General features: G+C 44.9%; 1 protein-coding gene across 1 annotated transcript in view; it reads right to left on the bottom strand.

Moving 5' to 3' along the window:
* The window catches only part of LOC140736185 (microtubule-associated protein 1 light chain 3 alpha), a 43647-nt gene that overhangs the window by 15810 nt on the left and 1257 nt on the right, over positions 1–26580 (bottom strand). Inside the window, exons 2-3 of the mRNA XM_073062072.1 lie at positions 23922–23977; positions 15120–15226 (exon numbers count right to left, since the gene is read on the bottom strand). Of these exons, the coding sequence (XP_072918173.1) occupies positions 15120–15226; positions 23922–23977 (163 nt within the window). The remainder of the gene's footprint in view (positions 1–15119; positions 15227–23921; positions 23978–26580) is intronic.

Consider the following 26580-nt stretch of genomic DNA (forward strand, 5'->3'; position numbering starts at 1 on the left):
TTATGAACGGTATAGATAGGAGAAAAAAGCCAGCTTGCATTAACCGTAAGGTTGAGTAAGACTACAACGAGAGATCGTGGGTTAACGGTGGAAGTTGAAGTATTTACAGGGAACACGAGGAGGAACTTCTTCACTCAGAGGATGGTGCAAGTGTAGAACGTGCTGCTCATGGAAATGGTAGATGTGGGTTCGAGTGCAACATTTAAGAGAAATTTGGATAAGTAATTTGGAGGGTTATGCAGGGCAATGGTCCAGGTGCAATTCGACGGGAGTAGGCAGAACAACAGCTCTGCACAGACTAGATGGGGTGAAGGGCCTGTTTCTGCGCTGTAATGCTCTACAAATTCTCACACCCTTAGAAAATTGTTCTTGCAAGTTAATACAGAATGTCAGAATTTACAAGATCACCACCCACAAGCATCACATTCAACTTAAAGGATTTTTTTTAAAAAAACACACGAAGCACAGTAAAAGTTGAGCAGGATGCAACCTGTTTGATGAGAGATTGGACTGTATCTGAACACACCAGAACCTCGGTACTCATAATGCTGAGGTTGGGAGTTCGTGCCTCAGATGGAGCACAGATTTGGTGCCAGGGTAGTTTGCACAATGCTATTACAGCTCGGGGCATTCCGGACTTCAATTCAGGCGCCATCCTGTAAGGAGGCTGTACGTCCTCCCTGTGGAATGCCTGAGCTTTCCCCGGCTGCTCCAATTTCTTCCCATAGTCCAAAGGCACACCAGGTCATTGTAAATTGTCCTGTGATTAGGTTAGGATTAGTCAGGAGTTGCTGGGGTGCCTATTCCACGCTGTATCACTAAATAAAATAACAAATTTTTAAAAAGATACTTCTAATAATTAGTCCACATGTTTTTGACTAAGATTTAATCTTTTAACAGAAAGAAATCCTGTGAAAAGTACAATACAGAGACAGGCTGCCTGGACCAACAGGACTGTGGTAATCATCACAGTTAACAAGGGCATTCAGCATCCCAGAGCACTACATTCCGATTCTTTTAATCCCACGTACATTGAAACCGAGAAATACACTGTTCGCGTTAACAACCAATACACCCAGGGATGTGCTGGGGCGGTTTGCCACACATTCTGGTACCAACATACTGTCTACTTGGTTAGAAGTTTATGCAGATTCAGCATGATATCTAAAACTATGACAAACGTCTACAGATGTGCGAAGGAGAGTGTACCAACTGGTTGCATCACGTCCTGGTATGGAAACACCAATGCCCTGAAAGGGAAAATCCTACAAAAACTAGTGGATACAGCCCAGTCCATCACAGGTGAAGCCCTCCCCACCATCCAGGACATGCTCCCTTCTTGATGCTTCCATCAGGAAGCAGGTACAGGAGCTGGGTGTACACTACACAATGCCTCACACTTTTCCCCCTCTGTATTTCCAGAGTTTGTCATTGTTTAGGGATGGTCATTCTTTGATTCCATTGTGCTTCTTGTATTTACTGTGAATGCCCACATGAAAATGAATTTCAGGGTTGTAGATAGTGACATACTGTATACGTATTTTAATAATAAATTTACTTTGAACTTTAATACATCATATGACAGAAACCCCTACAAAAAGACAAAGGAAACATATTCAGGGGTATTTTTCCCCTCCAAAAGGGATTTAGAAAAGTATTTGAAACAAAGATCAGTGTTGGGGAGACTGGGGCACATCTATGAAAAAATGCGTCCTTGAGTACTGTGAATTGTTATTCTAATGGATTGTCCTACTAACTTAAAATGCAAATATTTTTTCTTTGTTCATCCCAGCTCTCCATCTTTACCAGCTGTCATCATTCAGCAAGCTAATTTTGGTTTTCTTCTTACCCCAGTTCACAGAAACAGTTAATAGTTCTTGGTGACATTGTAAGCACCGGAGCAATTTCTCACAACAAGTATCCAGTGACCTCCACTTGGAACATGTGCTCATTTGGCCAGACTCCAGCCTCAACATCTGAGCACCCAAAGTACCTTCTGCAGCCCTGTTGACAGAAAATAACTCCCAATGCAAACACCGTAGCCTTCCAATTTTATTTGTTTACAAGACCACAAGACACAGGATTGGAATTACGCCATTTAGACCAATGAGTCAGTTCTGCCATTCCATCATGGCTGATTTATTATCTCCCTCAACCCCAATTCCCTGCCTTCTCCCCACAACCCTTACTAATCAAAGACCTATCGACCTCTGCTTATAAATACACCCAATGACTTGGCCTCCGTTGCCATCTGCAGCAATGAATTTCATAGATTCACCAACCTCTTTCTAAAGAAATTTCTCCTCATCCTGTTCTAAAGAGATGTCCTGGTATTCTGAGGTTGTGCTCTCATCCTAGACTCCCCCACTGTCGGAAACATCTTTTCCACATCCAATCTATCTAGGCTTTTCAACGTTCAATATGCTTCAACAAGATCCCTCCCCATTCTTCTGAACTCCAGCACGTACAGGCCCAGAGCCAAACACTTTCCATAATTTAACCCTTTCATTCTCAGAATCATTCTTGCGAATCTCCTCTAGATCCTCTTCAATGCCACGGGTAAGGAGTTTAAAACTGCTCACAGTACTCCAAGTGCGGTCCAGCCAATGCCTTACAAAGCCTCAAGTTCAAATAGTACAGGTCCTTCCTCATTTCTGAATACCCAGCCTTGCAAACTCCATACATATAAGCAAATGAGCTGGGTTGGATTTGCTGGTTGCTGCAACCATTTTTGTAGGGTGGGAACGGACAGAGCATTTTCGTGTGCTTTCCCGGACACCCTCACCCAAGCAGGGCAAACTTGCTCCCTCACCAAGCGAGTGAGGCTGGGGTTTGCTCTTCCCACGCCTGCTCACTCTCCCCTCAGCTGTTTCTGTAATTCTCTCTCTCAACTCTGTTGTTCATTTCTGACTTACAAACAGTTTAGTTGCACAAAATTCACAGGATCAGTACCCCATCTTGAGATGGGAACTGTTTGTCTAAGAATTTTTGAAGATGCAATCCCATATTTCTTGAACCACGTTCATATTTATGAACCTCTTGCTTGTTTGTGCTTGTTAATAGTCATTGAGTCATACAACACTGCAGAAACAGGCCCTTTGGCCCATCTAGTTTGTGCAAAAAGGTCTTAAGGGGGATAAGTCACCTGGACTACATCGCACAGTCCTGAGAGAGGTGCATTGGTTATGATCTTTAAAGAATCACTTGATTCTGACATGGTCCTGGAGGACTGGAAGATTACAAATGTCACTCCAGTCTTTAAGAAGGGAGGAAGGCAAAAGAAAGGAAATTACAGGCTAGTTAGCCAAACCTCAGTGGTTGGGAAAGTGTTGCAGTCTATTACTAAGGACGACGTTTCAGGGTACTTGGAGACTAATGATAAAATAAGTCAAAGTCAGCATGGTTTCTGTTAAGGAAACCTTGCCTGACAAATCTGTTAAGAGTTCTTCGTGGAAGTAAAAAGCTGGATGGACAAAGGAGAGGCAGTGGATGTCACTTAATTGGATTGTCAGAAGACATTTAATAAAGGTGCTACACATGAGGCTGTTTAACATGATTAAATCCTACGCCATTACAGGAAAGATACTGGCATGGATAGAGGAATGGCTGACAGGCAGGAGGCAGCGAGTGGGAATAAAAGGAGCCTTTTCTGTTTGGCTGCCAGTGACGACTGTTGTTCCTCAGGGCTCAGTATTGGGACTGCAGCTTTTCACGTTGCTTGTCAGTGATTTAAATAATGGAATCAATGGCTTTGTTGCAAAGTTTGCAGATGATACAAAGGTAGGTGGGGGGGTAGGTATTATTAACAAAGCAATGTGATTGCAGCAGGACTTAAACAAATTAGGAGGACGGGCAAAAAGGTGGCAGATGGAATACAGCGTTGGGAAATGTATGATAATGCATTTTGGTAAAAGGAGTAATTGTGCAGACTTATCTAAATGGGGAGAAAGTTCAAACAGCAGACATGCAGATGGACTTAGAGGAATCCTCATGCAAAACTCCTACAAGGTAAATGAACAGGTTGAGTCTGTGGTAAAGAAGGCAAATGCAATGTTGGCATCTATATCAAGGGCAATCAAATACAAAAGCAAACAGAAAATACTGAACACCACAGCACAGTACAGGCCCTTCAGCCCTCGATGTTATGCCGACCCATGTTGTGTACTGAGCCTTTCTAAGACACTAGTCCGGCCACTCTTGAGTACTGTCAACAGTTTTGGGCCCATACCTTAGAAAGGATGTGTTGTCATTGGAGAGAGTCCAGAGGAGGTTCACGAGGATGATTCCGGGAATGAGGGGGTAACATATGAGGATCATTTGGCAGCTTTGGGCCTGTACACACTGAGATTTGGAAGAATGTGAGGGGATCTCATTGAAACCTACCAAATGTTGAAAGGACTAGATAGAGTGGATGCGGAGAGGACGGTTCTATGGTGGGTGTATTCAAAACTAGAGGGCACAGCCTCACAATTGAGGGGCAACATTTTAGAACAGAGGTAAGGAGTAGTTTTTTTAGCCAGAGAGTAGTGAATCTGTGGAATGCTCTGCCACAGACTGCAGTGGAGGCCAAGTCTGTGGGTATATTTAAGATGTAAGTTGATCTTTTCCTCATTGGTCAGGGCATCAAAGGACATGGCGAGAAGGCAGGTGCAGGGAGTTGAGTGGGATCCAGGATCAGCCATGATGGAATGGTGGAGCAAAGTTGATGGGCTGAATGGCCTAATTCTGCCCCATATCTTACATCTTACAAGGGGTGATTGATAAGTTTGTGGCCTAAGGTAAACAGAGTCAATTTTAGAAAACCTAGCACATTTATTTTTCCTACATTTACACACTTAGTCCAGCAGTCGTGGAGCATAGGGATCCCTTCTTTGTAGAAGTTGGTGTCTTGGACCTCCAATAGTGGTGCACAGCAGGGGTGACTGATAGGTTTGTGGCCCCAGGTAGAAGGAGATGAGTTACACAGCTCTCATTACACGCACGTGCAGTTCAACTCCTTGAGTGATAATGCAGAAAGTTTGAAGTTAATAACTCATCTCCTTCTACCTTAGGCCACATACTTATCAATCACCCCTGCTGGGGACCACTTCTGGAGGTCCAAGACACTGACTTTTACAAAGAAGGGATCCATATTCTCCATGACCGCTGGACTAAATGTGTAAATGTAAGAAAAATAAATGTACTAGGTTTTCTAAAAGTGACTCCTTCTACCTTAGAACTTATCAGTCACTCCTCGTATGGTCTTTTAATTTGCTGACTCCCATCGACCTGCTCCCGAACCAAAGCCCTCCATACCCCTCTCATCCATGTATCAAATTTCTTTTAACTGTTGAAATCGACCCCGCATCCACCACTTGTACTGGCAACTCATTCCACACTCTCACCACTACCCGAGTGAAGTTTCCCCTCATGCTCCCCTTAAACATTTCACCCTTAACCCATGACCTCTAGTTCTAGTCTCACTCAATCTCAGTGAAAAAAGCCTGCTTGCATTTATCCTATCTCTACCCCTCATAATTTGTACACCTGTATCAAATCTCTCCTGAATCTTCTACATTCTCGGAGATAAAGTCCAAAACTATTCAATCTTTCCTTATAACTCTGGTCCTCAAGCCCTGGCAACATCCTTGTAAATTTTCTCTATACCCTTTCAATCTTATTTACAATTTTTCTGTAGGTAGGTGACCAAAACTGCATACAATACTCCAAATTGGGCCTCACCAACATCTTATACAACTTCAACATAACATCCCAACTCCTGTACTTAATGCTTTGATTTATGAAGGCCAATGTGACAACAGCTTCCTTTATGACCCCCATCTGCGTGTGACCCCACATTCAAGGAATTCTGGATCTGTATTCACAGATCCCACTGCTCTACCACACTCCTCAGTTCCCTACCTCTCACTGTGCAACACCTACCCTGGCTGGTCCTCCCAAAGTGCAACACCTCATTGAATTTCATCTTTCCATTTTTCCTTTTGGTCCTGATCCCGCTGCAAGCTAGGATAGTCTCGCTCACTGCCCATACACCCACAATCTTGGCAGACATCCGCAAATTTACTGATCCAGTTGACCGCATTATCATCTAGATCGTTGACATAGACGACAAACAACGAAGGACCCAGCACCGATCCCTGAGGCACTCCACTAGTCACAGGCCTCCAGACAGAGAAGCAACCATCTACTACCGCTCTCTGGCTTCTCTCGCAAAGCTAATGTCTAATCTTGAGTGCCAAATAACCTCCCAAGCGGGACCTTGTCAAATGCCTTGCTACGTCCATGTAGACAACTTCCACTGCCTTGCCTTTATCCACTTTCCTGGTAACTTCCTTGAAAAACAGATTGGTTAGACATGGCTTACCACACAGAAAATCATGTTGACAACCCCTAATCAGTCCCTGTCCATCCAAATACTTATACATCTGGTCCCTTACAATTGCTTCCAATAACCTTTCCACCGCTGACATCTGGCTCACCGGCCTATAATCTCCTGGCTTATTCTTAGAGTCTTTTTTCCTTAAACAATGGAACACAAGTTATCCTCCAGTGCAAATATCTGATCAGTCAATCATGTGGCAGCAATTCCATGCATCAAAGCATGCAGACGTGATTAAGAGATTCAATTGTTGTTCAGACCAAACATCAGAATGGGGAAGAAATGTGATCTAAGTGACTTTGATTGTTGGTGTCAGACGGAGTGGTTTGAGTATCTCAGAAACAGCTGATCTCTTGGAATTTTCATACATGACAGTCTATAGAGGTTACAAAAACTAGACCAAAAACCAAAAACAAAACAATGAGTGTCAGTTCTGTGGGCAAAAATGCCTTGTTAATGACAGAGGAAGAGGAAAATGGCCAGACTGTTTCACACTGACAGGAAAGTGACTAACTCAACGCACTACAACAGTAGTGCACAGATGAGCATCTCTGAATGCATGTCAAACCTTGAAGTGGATGACCCTCATCAGAAAACCACAAACGTACACTCAGTGGCCACTTTATTAGGTACAGGGGGTACCAAGTAGCCACTGAGTCTACATTGAAAGTGGAAAACTACAATCCCCAAGATGCCTCCTGCTGCACTTTGCCTCAAGGATATAAAGCTTTTGGCCAAGTTGAAGTTCCATGTCTGGACACACCCCACCCTCCTCCACACCACCATTCTCCGGGGCACCTACAGTGTGGGATGTCACAACAGAGTACTTCCATTGTGAATTGATATCCCAATCCTCCACCCCTTCCCCTGTAACAAATCAGAGACACACAGGATGGAAGCTGACCCTTCAGTCCAAATGGACAATGCTGACCAAGAGACCCACTCGAGCTAGTCCCATTTGCCTGCGTTTGGCCCATATATTTCTAAACCAGGGTTCTATCCTGGGGTCTACAAACCCTTCGGTTAATGGCATAAAAAAAGGTTGGGAACTCCTGCTCTAAACCTATCTTATCCATGTGCCTGCCCAAGTATCTTTTAGATGATGTTTCTGTACCTGTCTAATTGATTTCTCACAGGGCCCATGGACCCCTTGTTTAATGGTATTGGTCCATGGCATATAAAAAAGGTTGGGAGCCCCGGATCTAGCAACTTGTTCCTCAAGCACACCAGCTATTATTGTAGTTTGCACTCACTTCCTAGGACTTTACAAGTTCCTACCACTGACGAGCTCACAACACTGTCAACGAGAAACCAGAATTCCTTTGCCCTGTATACATTTTGTGGATAAGTCACCTCAGCTGAACCAATGCTTTGGTTAGTCCAGGTCAGTGTAATTAGCTGCCCATGAACTACCACAGTGGAGAGAGGCCCTCTGAGTTAATAAATAACAGCCAGCTTCAACCATGTGTTACACATCAGTAGTCTAACACTCAGATTCCACTGACTGCAAATCTTGTAGTATATAATCCCTGCAATCCACCAGATTCAATGAGTAGAGGTGTCTAAAGCACATTCCATGAAGGACATTCTGGCTGTAGAGGAAGTGCAGCGTAGATTCACGAGGTTAATTCCTGGGATGTCTGGACTGTCTTACGCAGAGAGGTTAGAGAGACTGGGCTTGTACATGCTGGAATTAAGGAGATTGAGAGGGGATCTGATTGAAACATATAAGATTATTAAGGGATTGGACAAGATAGAGGCAGGAAATATGTTCCAGATGCTGGGAGAGTCCAGTACCAGAGGGCGTGGTTTGAGAATAAGGGGTAGGTCATTTAGGACAGAGTTAAGGAAAAACTTCTCCCAGAGAGTTGTGGGGGTCTGGAATGCCCTGCCTCGGAAGGTAGTGGAGGCCAATTCTCTGGATGCTTTCAAGAAGGAGCTAGATGGGTATCTTATGGATAGGGGAATCAAGGGATATGGGGACAAGGCAGGAACTAGGTATTGATAGTAGATGATCAGCCATGATCTCAAAATGGCAGTGCAGGCTCGAAGGGCCGAATGGTCTACTTCTGCGTCTATTGTCCATTTGGACTCAAGGATTTTGCTGGTAATGCTGAAGCAGACAATTGAGTACATTCACAAGAAAGCAACATCCACCATCGGAACCATGCTCTCTTCAGGAACAGGTATCAGGCTCCTGAACCAGCGTGGAGAACTTCACACAGCTCAACAGCAACTGACTCCACAAACTACAGACTCATTTCCAAGGACTCTACTACTCACCTTCTCAATACTACTTGTTTATTTTTGCGCAATTTGTCTTTTGCACAATGGCTGTTTGTCTATTACAGTTCTTCATAAAGTCTATCGTATTTTCTCATTTTCCTGTAAATACTGAATTGACTAAACTCAATGTTTGGATGAAGTCTTAAGTGCTGCGCCAACTCGGAAAGGTTACAAGCTGAATCGAGGCAGTGGGGTCCTGGCCTCAGAGCGTATCGAGGCAACTGAACCCGACATTTGGATGATGAGCTAAGACCATAAGACATAGGAGCAGATTTAGGCCATTTGGCCCATCGAGTCTGCTCTGCCATTCAATCATGGCTGATCCTTTTTTTAAAATTCTCCTCAACCCCATTTCCCAGCCTTCTTCCCTTAAACTGATGCCATGCCCAATCAAGAACCTATCAATCTCTGCCTTAAATACACCCAGTGACCTGGCCTCTACAGTTGCTCATGACAACAAATTCCACAAATTCACCATCCTCTGGCTAAAGAAATTTCTTTGTATCTGTTTTGAATGGATGCCTCTGTCCTGAGGCTGTGCCCTCTTGTCTAGGGACTCTCCCACCATGGGAAACATCCTTTCCACATCTGCTCTAAGCCCTTCAACATTCAAAAGATTTCAACGAGATCCCCCCCCATCCTTTTGAATTCCAACAAGTACAGACAAAAAAAAAATCAACAAAAGTTCCTCGTATGATAACCCTTTCATTCCTGGAATCATCCTTGTGAACCTCCTCTGGACCCTCTCCAATGCCAGCACATCTCTTCTAAGATGAGGAGCCCAAAACTGTTCACAATACTCAAGGTGAGACCTCACCAAGCTCAGCACCACATCCCTGCTCTAGTATTCTGGGTGCTGAGCGCTGCGCCAGATCGAAACGGTCAGGGTGTTGGGACCTGAGGCGAGGGATGGGCCAGTTCAGGTCACTGCTGCAAGACTCAGCCCTGCACTGAACTATATTGACCTATGGGACTCGTTGCCGACTCCAGAACAGAACACTATTTGCTTGCAGCTTCTTGCCTCATTTGCATGAAGTGTTTTCTCCCCCCTCTCTGCACACTGGGTGTTTGATGCTCTTTTTTTATATACATGTTCTTTTGGGTTTCTTTGGTCTTGTGGCTGCCTGTTAGATAAATCTCAATGACGTAACGAATATATACATTGATAATCAATGTACTTTGAAATATCCGCAAGAAAATGAAACTCAAGGTAGTATAGGGTAACAAATATGTACTTTGCTCTACATTTGGGGTTTAAAGTCAAAGTGAATATGTTCTCCGAATTACAGGTTATTAACAGTCTCATTAATACCGTGTTGCTGGTCGAGCATACAGTGGCCATGTGGTGGTTAACAGGCTCATCGCCCTTCAAAGTGTTGGCTCACAGTAGGAAAGCACTCCTGAACAACCATCACCAAAGCTTAGCAACTCAACATGGCTCCAAAGGTGGCCTCTGATAAAGATTGTGCAGAGCAATTCCGAGTGGGAGACCTACCTAATCTTTCCATTCCAAACACCCCCCCCCCCCCCCACCCACGTGGTTGCCTACAGGTGAACTAAAAATTCAACAGCACTCATGACATCTCATCCCAGAACTCTTGGAGACCAATACATTCCTTCGATTCCAGCCTCTCATGCACCCGTATCCTTCATCCTTTGTGCCACTTCCAGAGTCCAAAGCAGAAGCCTAGAAACCCATCCCTACACTGCTCCAACTTCCTCTGACACCTCCATCTTTCACCACACTTACTCCCTCTTTGGGTGTCTTAACTTGTTTTGTTCAAATATGCTTCTAGAAGCATGTTGGAAGCATTTGATTTCTGAAAAGTGCTATATAAATGGAAGCTTGTTTCAAAGTTATTATCAAAGTATGTATATGTCACCATATACTACCCTGAGATTCATTTTCCAACAAGAACTTACTGGAATAATACAATAGAATTTATAAAATACTATAAATAAAAAAAGACCGACACACAACCAATGTGCAAAAGACAAATCGTGTAAATAGAGAAAAAATCCTGAACACGAGTTGTAGAGTCGTTAAAGCGAGCTGATTGGTTGCAGATTGTAGTTGAAGCCAGGTCAGAAGCCTGACGGCTGTAGGGTAATAACTATAGAAACCTGGTGGTGTGAGACCCAAGACTCTGGTATCTCCTGCCTGACACTAGCAGTGAAAAGAGAGCATGCCCTGGATGGTGGGGGTCCTTGATGATGGATGCCGCTTTCCTGTGGCAGCGCCCCATGTAAATGTCCTCAATGACGGTGAGGAACTTCGCTTGTGATGGGACTGAGCTTTCTGTAGAGCTTTTCCTTCCTGGATGCTGGTGCTTCCATACCAGGTCATGGCACAGGAGAAGATCCAAAAAAAATCTGCCAGGCATTGTCAAATCAATTAGCTCCGAAGGTCTGTGAAGACGAACCAAGTTACTAATATCAGCTCCTAACCCTTCATCAGAACAAAGAAAGGAAACAAAGCCAGGTTTCTAACATTAACCATTCCTTTCTCCACAGATGCTGCCTGATCTGACAGGTCTTGCCGGCATTTTGTTTTTAATCTGTACTATATTGTTCCGTTTTGCTTCATGTAGGGCTCTTTGCTTTAGAATACTGAAGGATCTTTTAGGCTGCAAGTGAAAAGACATCATAAATGTTTTCAACAAACAGAACAAATGGATTTTTAAACTTGGTTTTCTTGCCTTTAAAGAAAAACTCAAGTTGTTCCTCCATGTTATTTCCAAACTAAATAATGAATTATATGAAGCAAATAATTACAAGAGAGATGTTTATACAAAATATTGGGGACATACGCACTGAAAAGGGTGTATTCTGTGTACTTTAGTAGAATTTCCCCACGGTGGGAGATATATCCACAAGGTAAAGGCATTGACCTCAGAGTCAATAACACCCATGGTAAAAAGTTCATAGATTAAGTGTTTATAAAACCAGGAGCCATGTGGATCTCTGTAAACATGGTATCATTGCGTCAGGCAAGGCTTAGTCATTGCTGCTTGGAAGTTTAACAAGATTCTGGGTTCAAATCCCAGTCCAGTAATTGTGGTACTCCTTTAGTCCTGGTGAAAGGTCTCAGCCCAAAACGTCGACTAGGGTTCTTCCACTTGCAACTTGAAAGATCCTTCAGTATTCTAAAGAAAAGAGCCCAAGTTTATTTCTCTCCATCGATGCTGCCTGAGTGGCTGAGTTCTTCCAGTATTTTGTGTGTACTGTCCGTAGTGACACTGTTTAGCTGGGCAAATAAGCTGGCCCCACTCTAACAACTCTGCCCAAGCAGAACCTTCTGCCAACTGGATGCATCAGATAAAAATCTTTCAATGTTCTCCAAAGGTTTTAAATCACATGCAAGTAAGTCTTTCCCATCTTTAAATGGACAGCCGTAGTGCCAGCACACACTGAGGCTTTGAATTAACACATTATTATTATGTTTCACGTCGTATGACGTAGGTGATCATGATCTTTGACCATGATCGTTCTTAGCAATTTTTTCTACAGAAGTGGTTTGCCATTGCCATTTTCTGGGCAGTGTCTTTACAAGACGGGCAACCTCAGCCATTATCACTACTCTTCAGAGATTGTCTGCCTGGTGTCAGTGGTCGCGTAACCAGGACTTGTGATGTCCACCAGCTGCACATACGACCGTCCACCACCTGCTCCCACGGCTTCTCATGGCCCTGGGTGAGGGACTCAGCAGGCACTCCACCTCGCCCAAAAGTGAGCAGAGGCTAGTGGAGGGCAGGAGCACCTTGCACCTCCTTTAGTAGAGACACATCTCCATCCTGCTACCCAAATTAACACAATCTTCCTATCTACTGTGAATGCCTACAACAATATTAATCTCACCATAGTATATGGTAACATGTATTAGTGCCCATGATGGAGCTGACTAATATACAACTGGCTGGTTTGATACAAGCTGCAGAGTTGTAAACTCAGTCAGCCAGCTCCATCATGGGCACTTGCTTCTCTAGTTTCCAGGACATCTTCAAGGAGCGATGCCTTATAAAAAAAGGGGGGGAGCATCCATCATTAATGACTCCCATCACGCAGGACATGCCCTCTTCTCATTGCTACCATCAAGGAGGGGGTAAAGGAGCCTAAAGACACATTCAGGATCAGCTTCTTCCCCTCTGTCTACCAATTTCCGAATGAACATTGAACCCATGAACATTATTTTACTACTTTTTATTTTTGCACTATTTAATATATATTTACTGTAATTCAGTTTTCTCCCCCTCTATTATTATGTATTGCATTGAACTGCTGTCACAAAGAGAACAAATTTCACAACATATGCCGGTGATAATAAACTGGATTCTGTCTCTGACTTTAGTAAGTGTACGTCGAACATGCCAGGGAGCTGTAGGAGGAAACTGGAGCAGCTGGGGGGGAATCTACATGGCCGTGGAGAAAATGCATGAATTCCACACAGACAGCATCGGAGGCTGGGATCGAACCCGAGTCACTGGTGCTAAGCAGCAGCAGTTCTATCCGCTGATCAATGCGCCACAACCCCGCTTTTCTCCTTTGTCTTGGCGGGGGGGGGGGTGGTCTGCCACCGTGGTGACATGTGCTGCTACCTTTAAGGACCTTTAGGGTAAATGCAAGCAAGCTTTTTCCACTGAGGTTGGGTGGGACTACAACTAGAGGTCATGGGTTAAGGGTGAAAGGTGAAAAGTTTAAGGGGAACTGAGGGGGAAATTATTCACTTGGAGGTTCGGGAGTGTGGAACGAGCTGCCAGCACAAGTGGTGCATACGAGCTCGATTTCAACACTTAAGAGAAGTTTGGATAAGTATGGGGTGTTAGCTTTCGTAAGTCGAGGGATAGAGTTAAAGAGTCGCGAGGTAATGATGCAGCTGTATAAAACTCTGGTTAGGCCACACTTGGAGTACTGTGTCCAGTTCTGGTCGCCTCACTACAGGAAGGATGTGGAAGCATTGGAAAGGGTACAGAGGAAATTTACCAGGATGCTGCCTGGTTTAGAGAGTATGGATTATGATCAGAGATTAAGGGAGCTAAGGCTTTACTCTTTGGAGAGAAGGAGGATGAGACATGATAGAGGTATACAAGATATTAAGAGGAATAGACAGAGTGGACAGCCAGCGCCTCTTCCCCCAGGCACCACTACTCAATACAAGAGGACATGGCTTTAAGGTAAGGGGAGGGAAGTTCAAGGGGGATATTAGAGGAAAGTGTTTTACTCTTGTTGAATTTCCCCATGGGGATGAATAAAGTATCTATCTATCTATCTATCTACCCAGAGAGTGGTTGGTGTGTGGAATGCACTGCCTGAGTCTGTGGTGGAGGCAGATACACTAGTGAAGTTTAAGAGACTACTAGACAGGTATATGGAGGAATGAGAGGTGGGGGGATATATGGCAGGCAGGGTTTAAGGGTCAGCACAACAATCTGGGCCGAAGGGCCTATACTGTGCTGTACTGTTCTATGTTCCACATGGATGGTAGGGGTGGGGAGGGCTCTGGTCCCGGTGCAAGTTGATGGGAGTAGGCAGTTTAAAAGGCCCTGCATGGACTAGATGGGCCAAAGAGCCTGTTTCTGTGTTATACTTTTCTATAACTATGACCTGTGAGTATACACCGCTCCCAAATCCTCTGGGACTTGCGTTGTTCTTCTGAGCACGTTGGGCGTGTTATGTTGGCGTCAGAGTGCGTGACAACACTTGCAGGCTGCCCTCGGCACCTCCTTGGGTTGTGTTGTGCTCGTTTCGGTGTACTTGCGATAAATAAATCTGAACACAGCAACGTTGGCTGTGGGTCCGGCTGCACAGCTCAGAGCTCGAGCTCCTCCAAATGACAATTTCTGTGTCAGTGTTCAGAATGTGGGCAGCAGACTGTTTGCCCTTCATCCTCAGCCTTCACCAAATCACAGAAATAGTGTTTTTTAAAACACATGGAACACGAGTGACCAAAAGTGAGTCCACAGCTGAGGAATCAGTTCAGCGCTGAGGAAAGTGAAGTCGGTCCAGGAGCCCGATGACCGCAGGCAACAACTTCTCCCAAACGAGCTGGAGTGGGACCCAAAGCTCTTGCACTTCCCAGTTTCTCCCTCTGCCCTTTCAGACATTTCTATCCTGAGAAGATTTCCACTACCTATTCTGTCCATATGAACATCAACTTCCCTCCGTTTAACCGAGTTATGAAGCTCTTCCTTACAAAATCTCTCGTCCACCTTCTTGGCACCAAAATAAACATCAGTACGTCCTGGCCAGACTTTTAACTAAAACCATTTATCCATGCAATCCCTAATTGAGTGTTAGTCCAGTTAAATGTCCATCAAAGGTCAATGGAAGCTACATTGGCTGAGGGATAAATTCTCCATCCTCTTCCGCTTCCATTTTTAAACAAACCCCAGACAATGTCCGGCATTTCCAAAGCAGAAAAGTACCTCTCCACTGCAGACGGGATGGTTATACTCACCGAATAATCTTAACAAGCTCACTCATGTTGACGTGGTCAGGAACGAGGAATTTGGTCTTGTCCAGCACAGGCAGCTGTTTCTCCCCCTTGTATCTTTCGATGATTACCTGTCAACGAAACAGACGCACAGTCAAGAGGTTTTACTTGTTTACTTAGAGACAGAGCGCAGAACAGGCACTTCCAACAAGCCACACTGCCCAGCAACCCACCCCTTTAACCCTAGCCTAATCATAGGACAACTGCAATGACCAATCAGCCTACTAACTCTTGCGCCTCTGAGCTGTGGGAGGGAAGCCCATGTGGTCACGAGGATGAACGTAAAAACTCCTTACAGACGGCACTGGAATCAAACACCATAATGCCCCAAGATGTAATAGCATCACGTTAACCGCTACACTACCAAGCCCTTGAAGGAATAGGAGACCCAAAACAATGTGGTAGGAAAGCTTAATAATGTGGGAATTAACCTGGTAGTGAATTTCCCTTTTTAAATAGACTGTTAGGTTAAAAAATGCATCGAGACCTCCTGGGATCCTTCATAATCCACAGTCAGCAGACAGGAGAATCCCCAGTAGATATGGGAGGATAACTGGCAGTCACAAATGCTGATCTTGCATAGACATCTTAACAAAACCTCTGGGAGGACAGTGCAAAGGAAATAAAGCTCTATAATTTAACACTCTCAGAGGCCACACCTGTACACCTGCTCGTTAATTCAAATATCTAATCAGCCAATCACATGGCAGCAACTCAATGCATAAAAATATCCCAGGAGATCAGCAGTTTCTGAGATACTCAAACCACCCCATCTGGCACCAACAACCATTCCGTGGTCAAAGTCATCTGCATCACATTTCTTCCCTGTTCTGACGTCTGGTCTGAACAACAACTGAATCGCTTGACCAGGTCTGCATTGTATTGAAAAGACAGGCAGGTAGGCAGAGAGGGTGGGGTGGCTCTGTTGGTTAAAAAAAAATATAATCCTTAGAAAGAGGTGGCAAAGGACTGGAAGATGTAGAATCATTGTGGGTAGAGTTTAGACCCTGATGGGAGTTGTGCACAGGCCCCCTAACAGTAGTCAGGATGTGGGGCACAAATTCCAACGGGAAATAGAAAAGACAGATAATAAGGGCATTACAATAGTCTGGGGGATTTCAATATGAAGGCTGACTGGGTAAAACAGGCTGGTGCTGGATGAGAGAGCGAGTTTGTAGAATGCCTATGAGATGGCTTTTACAGCAGCTCGAGACCAAACCCACTATGGGAAAGGCAATTCTGGATCTGGTGTTGTGTTATGAACTAGATTTGATTAGGGAGCTTAAGGTAAAGGAATCCTTAGGAGACAGTGATCATAATATGCTAGAATTCACACTGCAGTTTGAGGGGGAGAAAATAAAATTGGATGTATCAGTATTACAGTGGAATAAAGGGAATTAGAGGCATGAGAGAGGAGCTGGCCAAAGCCGATTGGGAGAAGACACTATGCAGAGGAGGCAATGCAATGCTTGATTGTTGGTAGGTAGGGTTAATACCTGACTTTCAAAAACACTTGTGAGTTATGTTCTGGCTGGACTTAGTCCTTAAACTGCTGGAGAACAGTGCGGAAAGATCAGGTGCTGTTTTCTCCCGGTAAGGATTAGTTTTTAGTTCCAAGTGCTCCTGTCACATTTTGTCACCGTGTAACCTTATCCTTCAATCTCTGAATTATGGAGGACAGCATGTGTATAAATGTCTCTCTCCAGCAGACTTCATCATGATCATCATGACTCCAGTAATTCTACTATTTTTTAAAATGTTTCTTAATTGTACATATGATTTGTTTGCGTTCTATCGCTGAGCAGCAGTGAACCGTCTGACTGGCCTATCAAAGTTCTCTTTGGGAACTAGTTGACTTGATCAACATTTCTGATCCAGCTATTGTTCACGATCGCACTTAAAAAAAACTGTAAACAATGATGGCAGAGTGGCAATGGCTGGGGTTTCTGAGGGCAATTCCGAAGGTGCAGGATAGATACATTCCAAGTATTCTAAAGAAACGATAAGGCAACCATGGCTGACAAGGGAAGTCAAAGACAGCACAAAGGTAAAAAAGGACATATAATATTGCAAAAAATTAGTAGGAAGTTAAAGGATTAGGAAGCTCTTAAAAACCAAAAGGCAACTAAAAAAAGCCATGTAGAAAAAAAAATGAAATGTTTATTTATTTGGCAATTCAGCACCAAGTAGGCTCTTGACTCTTTGAAACACACCACCCCAGCACCCTTCAGTCCCCCATTAACCCCAACCTCATCACAGGAAAATTTACAATGACCAATTAACCTACATGGTACATCCTTGGACCATGGGAGAAAACCCACACATTCCACAGGGAGAATGTACGGAGTGAAGAATGGTGCCGGAGTCGAATCTAAAACGTCCCAAGCTGTAATAGCATCACGCTAATTGTTTTACTACCATGGCGTAGGTAAGCTAGGCAATAATATAAAAGAGGATACCAAATGTTTTTTCAGAGTAAAAGAGGCAGGAGTGGATATCGGACTGCTGGAAAATGATGGTGGTAATGGGGGCCAAAGAAATGGTGGATAAACCTATTTTTTAATGTTTTTGTGTTCTATCATTGAGCAGCAGTGAACCATTTTTTATTATAGGGGAGAACCAGTGAATGTGGTACATTTGGATTTTCAAAAGGCTTTTGACAAGGTCCCACACAGGAGATTAGTGTGCAAACTTAAAACACACCATATTGGGGGTATGGTATTGATGTGGATAGAGAATTGGTTGGCAGACAGGAAGCAAAGAGTGGGAGTAAACGGGACCTTTTCAGAATGGCAAGCAGTGACTAATTGGGTACCGCAAGGCTCAGTGCTGGGACCCCAGTTGTTTACAATATATATTAATGATTTAGACGAGGGAATTAAATGCAGCATCTCCAAGTTTGCAGATGACACGAAGCTAGATGGCAGTGTTAGCTGTGAGGAGGATGCTAAGAGGATGCAGGGTAACTTCGGTGAGTGGGCAAATTCATGGCAGATGCAATTTAATGTAGATAAATGTGAGGCTATCCACTTTGGTGGCAAGAACAAGAAAACATTATCTAAATGGTGGCCGATTAGGAAAAGGGGAGGTGCAACGAGAATGGCCTACTCCTGCACCTATTTTCTATGTTTCTATTGAGTATTTTGTGTCAGTCTTCACTGTGGAGGACAATAGCAATATGCCAGAAATCCAAGTGTCAGGGATTTGAGAGAATAGGCAGAAGTGAGTGTTGTTGCTATCATTAAGGAAAAGGTGCTTGAGAAAGTAAGGTCTGAAGGTAGATAAAACACCTGGCCCAGATGGACTATACCTTGACGTTCTGAGGGTTGTAGCTGAAGACATTGTGGAGGCATTAGTCATTGGGTATACTTAAAGCGGAGGTTGACAGTTTCTTGATTAATCAGGGTGTCAAAGGTAATGGAAGAAGGCAAAAGAATGGGGTTGAGGGGGATACATCAACCATTATGGAATGGCCGAGCAGACTCAATGGTTCAAATGGCCTAATTATGCTCTTATGTCATATGATTTGTGAGCTTGGAAGTTGGTTCTCTCAGGCTTTTGCATCTGGTGCCTGATGGGGGAGAGAATGACAGGGATTGGGTGGTGGTGGGTTTGATATTAGTTGCTTTCCCAAGGCAGGAAGTGCAGAGGGACTGGTCTGTACTCACAGCTCTCTACGATTCCTTGCACAAGGCAAGATCTTGCATTATATCAAGTGTTGCATCACCACGCCAATGACCCAGTTTTGATTGTGACCTCGTACTGTGTGTAGCACGCACTGTCTCATGGTGAGTGAGGTTTAGATGTAATGTTAATATTCTCTTCTGGTATTTTATTTAGATAGAAATACTGCTATCTCTCCAGTCAAGTATGATGTTCTCTTAAGGAGTTGGCTTATTGGTGGGCCCTCAGGTGTCTGTAGAGGCCGATCCGGGATCCACATATTCCTGTGCAGTGAGGGCCAAAGCAAGTGGTCAGTGGTCGGGTCCTTGGGCTGTTCAGTCTCTCCTTTCTCACAGCTGCCACTTGTTCTCTGGGGCACAGTGGAGGTCGTTCTCATGTAGCGCAGTTCTCTCTCCAACAGATTTCCTCCAGGCTGATTTTGATATCATCTTTGAAGTGCTTCCTTTGCACACCAGGGGCTCTCCGACCTTCCTTCGACTGGCAGCGGAGAATCTGCCTTAAGAGACACGAGTTCGGCATCCAAATGACATGGCCTCTCCATCGGAGTTGGTGCTGCTTTTCCGTGTTGGCGATGCTGCTCGTGTTGGCCTCCTCCAGTATAACGGTGTCAGTGGGTCCTGTCCTTCCAGCTGATCCTCAATCTTTCACAAGACTGTTTGTGGAGATGTGGCACTGTAAGAGGCCCTTCCAGCCCAGTGAGCCACACAATTCCACTCATGTAACCAATTATCCTGCTAATCCCTACGTCTTTGGAATGTGGGAGGAGACCAGAGCACCGGAGGAGACCCATGTGATCACAGGGAGACCATACAAACTCCTTACAGACTGCGTCAGGAATGGAACCAAGGCTGCTGGTGCTGTAGTAGCATCACACTAACCCAGGGGTTCTTATTGGTACAGACCAATACTGTTAAGCAAAGGGTCTGTGGTACCCAGGTTGGGAATCCCAGCACTAACCTCTACCCCATCATAACATCCAATATAAGCATGCAAGAGGTTAAATGATCGGTGTAAATTGCCTTTTAAGCAGGCGTCCCAATGCCATGGACCAATACCATTAAGCAAGGGTTCCGTGGACCCCTGCTCTAGAGTATGGAGGGGTGACAGACTCTGGTGAGAGTTGATGGGAATGTGGGGAGAATAGACTACAGGAGAATTGGGGGTGGGGATGGAGAATGGGAACACTGAGCCGGCAGATGAGGTTTAAACACAGGATGAGTCATAGGGCAATAGAGCATGGATACAGGCCATTCAGCCCAAGTAGTCCATGCCAACCATGGTGCCCAGCCATGTCATCTGAATTTCCTGCATTTTGCCCATCTGTCTAAGCTCCGCCTCTGCAGATATCTGCCCACCTGTTATCTATTAACACTTAAATCTAGGTGTGTGTACTGTGAACATGTATAGTGTTCACCCTGTGGGCCTCACATGAGAGAGGAATTTCAATGGACCCTGAATTATTGTACCTCTGTAGTCAATGAAGTTTAACATAATTGTGTACCCAATCATTGCACCAGAAAGCAATGACAGCATTGGGAAGGGCTGACCTTGATACTCATAATGGCAATTTGTTGACAATCTTACTTCTGCCCTTCAAGTTTGTCCAAAATGCACTAAGAGTAACCCAGTGCCTCTGTAGGCAGGAGCTCAGGGAAGTACATACACTCACTACCCTTTCATTAGGTACAGACCCGTACATCTGCTCATTAACACAAATATAATCAGATACAATAATGGGTGGCAGGGTGGAGGTACGTCTCAACCAAAGGAGGTGCAAGGTGCTCCTTTCCTTCACTAGCCTGTAGGTCACTCTTGGGCACGGTGAGGGTCACGTGAAGCCATGGGAGCAGGTGGTGCATATCAAAAGTCCTGGCTATACAACCACCGATGCCAGGCAGCTAATCTCTGAAGAGTATTGATAATGGCTGGGCTCACTCATCTTGTAAAGACTATCCAGAAGAAGGCAATGGCAAACAACTTCCGTCGAAAAATTTGCCAAAAACAATAATGGTCAAAGTTACGATCACCCATGTCATATGACACAACACACGATGATCAGCCAATCACGTGGCAACAACTCAATGCATAAAAGCATGGGGGCATGGTCAAGAGGTTCAGTTGTTGTTCAGACCAAACATCAGAATGGGGAAGTGATGTGATCTAAGTGCCTGACAGTGGAGTGATCACTGCTCTCAGACAGGATGGTTTGAGTATTTCAGAAACTGCTGATCTCCTGTCTTTTTTCCATGCACACCAGTCTCCAGAGTTTACAGAGAATGGTGTGAAATGCAAAAAAATTCCAGTGTGCAGCAGTTCTGTGGGTGAAAATGCCTTGTTAATGAGAAAGGTCAGAGGAGAATTGGCAGACTGGTTTAAGCTGACAGGAAGGCAACTCAAATAACCACGCGTTACAATAGTGGTGTTGAGGGGCTACAGAGGCAGAATTTCACAAACATACGCTCAGTGGCAAACATTATGAGGCAATAAAGTGCTCAGTGAGTGTAGAATGCTTTCAAGGAAATGGAGGAATACGCAATGGTGCTGGGTGAACTGAAGCAGACATTTCAGAACACAGCAGTTTGACGGCAGGAGGGTTACCCGGGAGAGAACTGCACTTGACAGTCTGGATGTGAAGCACGACAGGCATACCTCCGTGAATGCTGGCAGTTGTCCAGCATCTCACATTCCCACCCCATTCTCCATCTGCAAGCAAGTTAGTTTTATTATTAAGTGGCAGGACATTTGCTATAAACCCCTTGTCCCAAACACACATTCCCCAGCAATTATCTGCAACTGTGAAACAGAAAGATTATAAAACGAGTGCCCTTTTAAAATAAAACAACAAATATTTATCCCCAATCTCAAATAGGAGGATATATTTGATCAGATCATTTCAGATACAAGAGCATCATAAACAAAGTGCTGGACTTGACACAACTCCTGTTCGCAATATTATTTATTCACTTTATTATTATTTGTACAATGTTCTCTTTTACACATTTGTCAGTCTTCATGTACAATTTTCATTGATTCTATTGTATTTCTTTGTTCTGTGAATGCCAGCAAGAAAATCAGTCTCAGGGTAGTGTATGGTGACATGATGGTGCTTTGACTTTGAGCAACACACACACAATGCCGGAGGAACCCAGCAGGTCAGGGAGTATCCGTGGAGAAGGATAAGCACTCCATGTTTCGGGCTGAGAGCCTTCAACAGGACTGGAAAGGAAGGGGGCAGAATCTGATAGGTAATAGGTGAAAGCAGAGGGGAGAGGATTTATTTTTCCTAAGAGTGGGGGAGACTGAAGACAAATCTGGGAGAGGCAAGTTAGGGGTGGAATAGATAAGCGGCGATGGTAAAGATCTCTTCTCCAAGTGGAGCTCGATTTCAATGTTTAGAGAAGTTTGGAAAGGTATGTGGATGATAGGGGTATGGAGGACTATGGTCCCAGTTCAGGTTGATGGGATCGGGCAGTTTAAATGGTTCAGCATGGACTAGATGGGCCGAAGGGTCCGTTTCTGTGCTGTACTTTCCTATGACTATGTCTAACACAAGACAGGAGCCAAAGTTTATAACTGATCTGAGGGTGTTTCACACACAAAGCCTAGATAATATCTGTGAGGCACAGCAGGAAATGGGTACTGTTAAGCTTTAAACAGTATTTAAATAATCACACAAATCACCAAGGCTATGAACCAAGTCTGGGTAAATGGAACTATATTGATAAATGCAGTGGAGCTGGAGGAGACTGCAGATATTCGAATCTGGAGCAAAATACAATATACTGTTTGTGGAACTCATGGCCAGGCAGCATCTATGGACAGAAATGTTTCAGGTTAACAACTTTCACCTAGACTGATAGAGGATAGGTAACCAGTATAGAGTGAGGGGAAGAGGCGGGGCAAGAACTGGCAGGTGATTGGTTCATCCGGCTGAAAGGGGGTGATTGACAGCTGGAGAGAGAATCTGAGGTGACAGATAACAAAGGGCTGGAGATTATGTAATATAAGTGAAGGTGGGGCACAGAATCAAAAACAAGGGAGGCGAGTGGAGAGATGGGGCTGGGGCAGGAGTATGTGGGTGATGGGCAGATAGAGTGGGCTGGAGGAAGGGAAGGAAGCCGTGGGCTGAGGAAGGGAAGGAAGTCGGGTGCTGCAGGAGGAATTAGGTAGGTATTGAACAAAGGAAACACAGGAGACTGCAGCTGCTGGCAATCTGAAGCAACCAGAAAAACTGGAGGCTTGCAGTACAGTGGCCAGCATGGTCACGACGGGCCGAAGGTCCGTTTCTGCGTTGTGGGACTATAATTTATGACAATAATACTACCGTGATTGTTAATCCTCGTCCTGTCTTGGAAACTTGATTTAAACGGGGCGTGAAATCCTGCCCCTTTAAGACAAAGTTCCCAGCACGCAAACGTATTAGCACGCTCTTTAATGTTAAAAGCGGTGCCAAGTGGCTTGCAAAGGGGAAAGCGGCGCAGGAGGTTATTAGCTCAATGCTGTAGGCTTCCCGAAACGCAATGCGGTAAAATGCAATGATGTAATGCCGTCTCGGCTCATGAGAAGCCGGCTTCAGTCCCACCTGTCCACCGCAGGCAGGGCTGCACCGACAGACTCGCCAACCAACACAGTCAAAAGCCCAACTGAGAAATCAGCAAGGAGAATTGCAAAAATTCTGTTTATCCAGCCTTGACGGCCATCAGAAGAGGATTATCGACTGGCCAACCCGAGAAGGCTTCCATCATTAAGGGACTCACCACCTAGGGCACGCCCTCATTACTACCAGAGAAGAGCTACAGGATTTCTGAACGGTTAATGAAACTACGAATTCTACCTCACTATGTTTGCAATACTTATTTATACACATAACTTGTATGTCTTGTACTGTAGAAAACTGTCTTAAAACAAATTTCACGGCATAGGTCAGTGATAATAAACCTGATTCTGGCTCTTTGGTTAATCCATTCACTCACATTCCTGTTTATCCAGTCAATTCACAGCTGTAACCCGAAGCGAAACTTTTTTTTAAAAAAAAGAGCAATTCCAACTCTAGTCTCGGTACAGAAGTGAACAGTGACTTACTGGTATCTTGTTAGGATGCTGGTCCCGGATCTGCTGAACTTCTTTAACTCTGTCAGCTGCAGTACAGGAAAACAAGAGACATTAAGATGACCCCGGTTGTCCAGACAGTAGATTTATTTAATAGATAGAATCAAATTGGGTAAGAGGGTTCAAAGTAGATTTATTATCAAAGTACATGTATTTACCTTCATTTTCTTGTGAGTTTCCTCAATAAATTCATAATAGAATAATAACTATTATAGAATCAATGAACGACCGCACCAACTTGGGCGTTCCATCAGTGTGCAAAAGACACAAATTGTGCAAATGCAAAATCTAATAATAATAAATAATTATAATAAGAGGCAGTATTTCATGAACTTTCGCAAGGTACACTATTTGCTTGTAGATAACAAATGTCCACATCCTGAAACGGAATGCAAATATGTGATTTACAGGTTTGAAAGTTTTGAGGGATATAGGCCAAACAAGGCCATCTTAGATGAAAATCCTGATTGGCATGAAGCAAGCGATTGGGCCGAAGGGCCTGTGTGCGATACCAAGTCTAGATTCCCTGGACAAAGGGGCGGATTGGAACACAATATCACCCGGTAGATGCAAGGATAAGGAGGCAACTATTGGTACCGAGGGTGGACCAGTGAGTCCCTAACAGGACTCGCCATTCCTCCCCAACAGGACTCGCCATTCCTCCCCAACAGGACTCGCCATTCCTCCCCAACAGGACTCGCCATTCCTCCCCAACAGGACTCGCCATTCCTCCCCAACAGGACTCGCCATTCCTCCCCAACAGGACTCGCCATTCCTCCCCAACAGGACTCGCCATTCCTCCCCAACAGGACTCGCCATTCCTCCCCAACAGGACTCGCCATTCCTCCCCAACAGGACTCGCCATTCCTCCCCAACAGGACTCGCCATTCCTCCCCAACAGGACTCGCCATTCCTCCCCAACAGGACTCGCCATTCCTCCCCAACAGGACTCGCCATTCCTCCCCAACAGGACTCGCCATTCCTCCCCAACAGGACTCGCCATTCCTCCCCAACAGGACTCGCCATTCCTCCCCAACAGGACTCGCCATTCCTCCCCAACAGGACTCGCCATTCCTCCCCAACAGGACTCGCCATTCCTCCCCAACAGGACTCGCCATTCCTCCCCAACAGGACTCGCCATTCCTCCCCAACAGGACTCGCCATTCCTCCCCAACAGGACTCGCCATTCCTCCCCAACAGGACTCGCCATTCCTCCCCAACAGGACTCGCCATTCCTCCCCAACAGGACTCGCCATTCCTCCCCAACAGGACTCGCCATTCCTCCCCAACAGGACTCGCCATTCCTCCCCAACAGGACTCGCCATTCCTCCCCAACAGGACTCGCCATTCCTCCCCAACAGGACTCGCCATTCCTCCCCAACAGGACTCGCCATTCCTCCCCAACAGGACTCGCCATTCCTCCCCAACAGGACTCGCCATTCCTCCCCAACAGGACTCGCCATTCCTCCCCAACAGGACTCGCCATTCCTCCCCAACAGGACTCGCCATTCCTCCCCAACAGGACTCGCCATTCCTCCCCAACAGGACTCGCCATTCCTCCCCAACAGGACTCGCCATTCCTCCCCAACAGGACTCGCCATTCCTCCCCAACAGGACTCGCCATTCCTCCCCAACAGGACTCGCCATTCCTCCCCAACAGGACTCGCCATTCCTCCCCAACAGGACTCACCATTCCTCCCCAACAGGACTCACCATTCCTCCCCAACAGGACTCACCATTCCTCCCTAACAGGACTCACCATTCCTCCCTATTATTTATTACTATTTGCATAGCTTGTCTTCTTTTGCACGTCTTTGTGTGTAGTTTTTTTTCCTTATTGATTCCTTGGCATTTCTTTGTTCTACTGTGAATGCCTGCAAGAAAATAAATCTCTGGGCAGCATACAGGAACTTTGAACTTTCTGTGGTCCCCTCATCTGTAGAGGTAGTGGAAACCCAGGGTACCTGGACCCCGGGTGGGTCTGCAGACATTAGCAACTCCATTACACAGGATACACCCAAGTACCAGAAACCTGACCGGGAGTTACCGCTCGGAAGGTCTCTCGTCATTAAAACTCTCCCACCTTTTACAATGTTACATCAAATATTTAGTATGGACAGTAAAATATGAACGTTTCAGTAGAGAAGAAAGAAATTCTAATCCGTTTATAATGATTAAGCGTTAGTTCGAGTCACACGAACACAGGATGCAGACAATACTTGGTTTGGCTCCGACTAAGAAAAGGCGATACGAAAATAATTTAATCGAATTACGATATTCCGGAAATTTAAAGGACTCAGTAACTAAAATCTGATGTTTTAAATTTGCACAACTTCGATCGTGCCCAAGAAGTTTCAGGAGCCAATATTTGAACGTACATAAGCAAACAAGACCCAGATCTCCATAAGAAAGGAGTTTGGGAAAAGGGCCTCTTGCGGGAATGGTTATAGCAAGTCCGGGTATTAACGCCAAACGCAGCTTTGCACGCACCACCAAAAAATGGACGAAACGTATTTAAATAATAGTGCCTGTAGCCAAAGTCAAACCACTATATATATATTTGAGTCATTTATAGCCAAATGTCAAAATATGTATCCATTACGTATTACGTCATTTGACACGGCCTGACAAA

The sequence above is a fragment of the Hemitrygon akajei genome, chromosome 11 (genome assembly GCF_048418815.1).
Source record: "Hemitrygon akajei chromosome 11, sHemAka1.3, whole genome shotgun sequence".
Lineage (NCBI taxonomy): Eukaryota > Metazoa > Chordata > Chondrichthyes > Myliobatiformes > Dasyatidae > Hemitrygon > Hemitrygon akajei.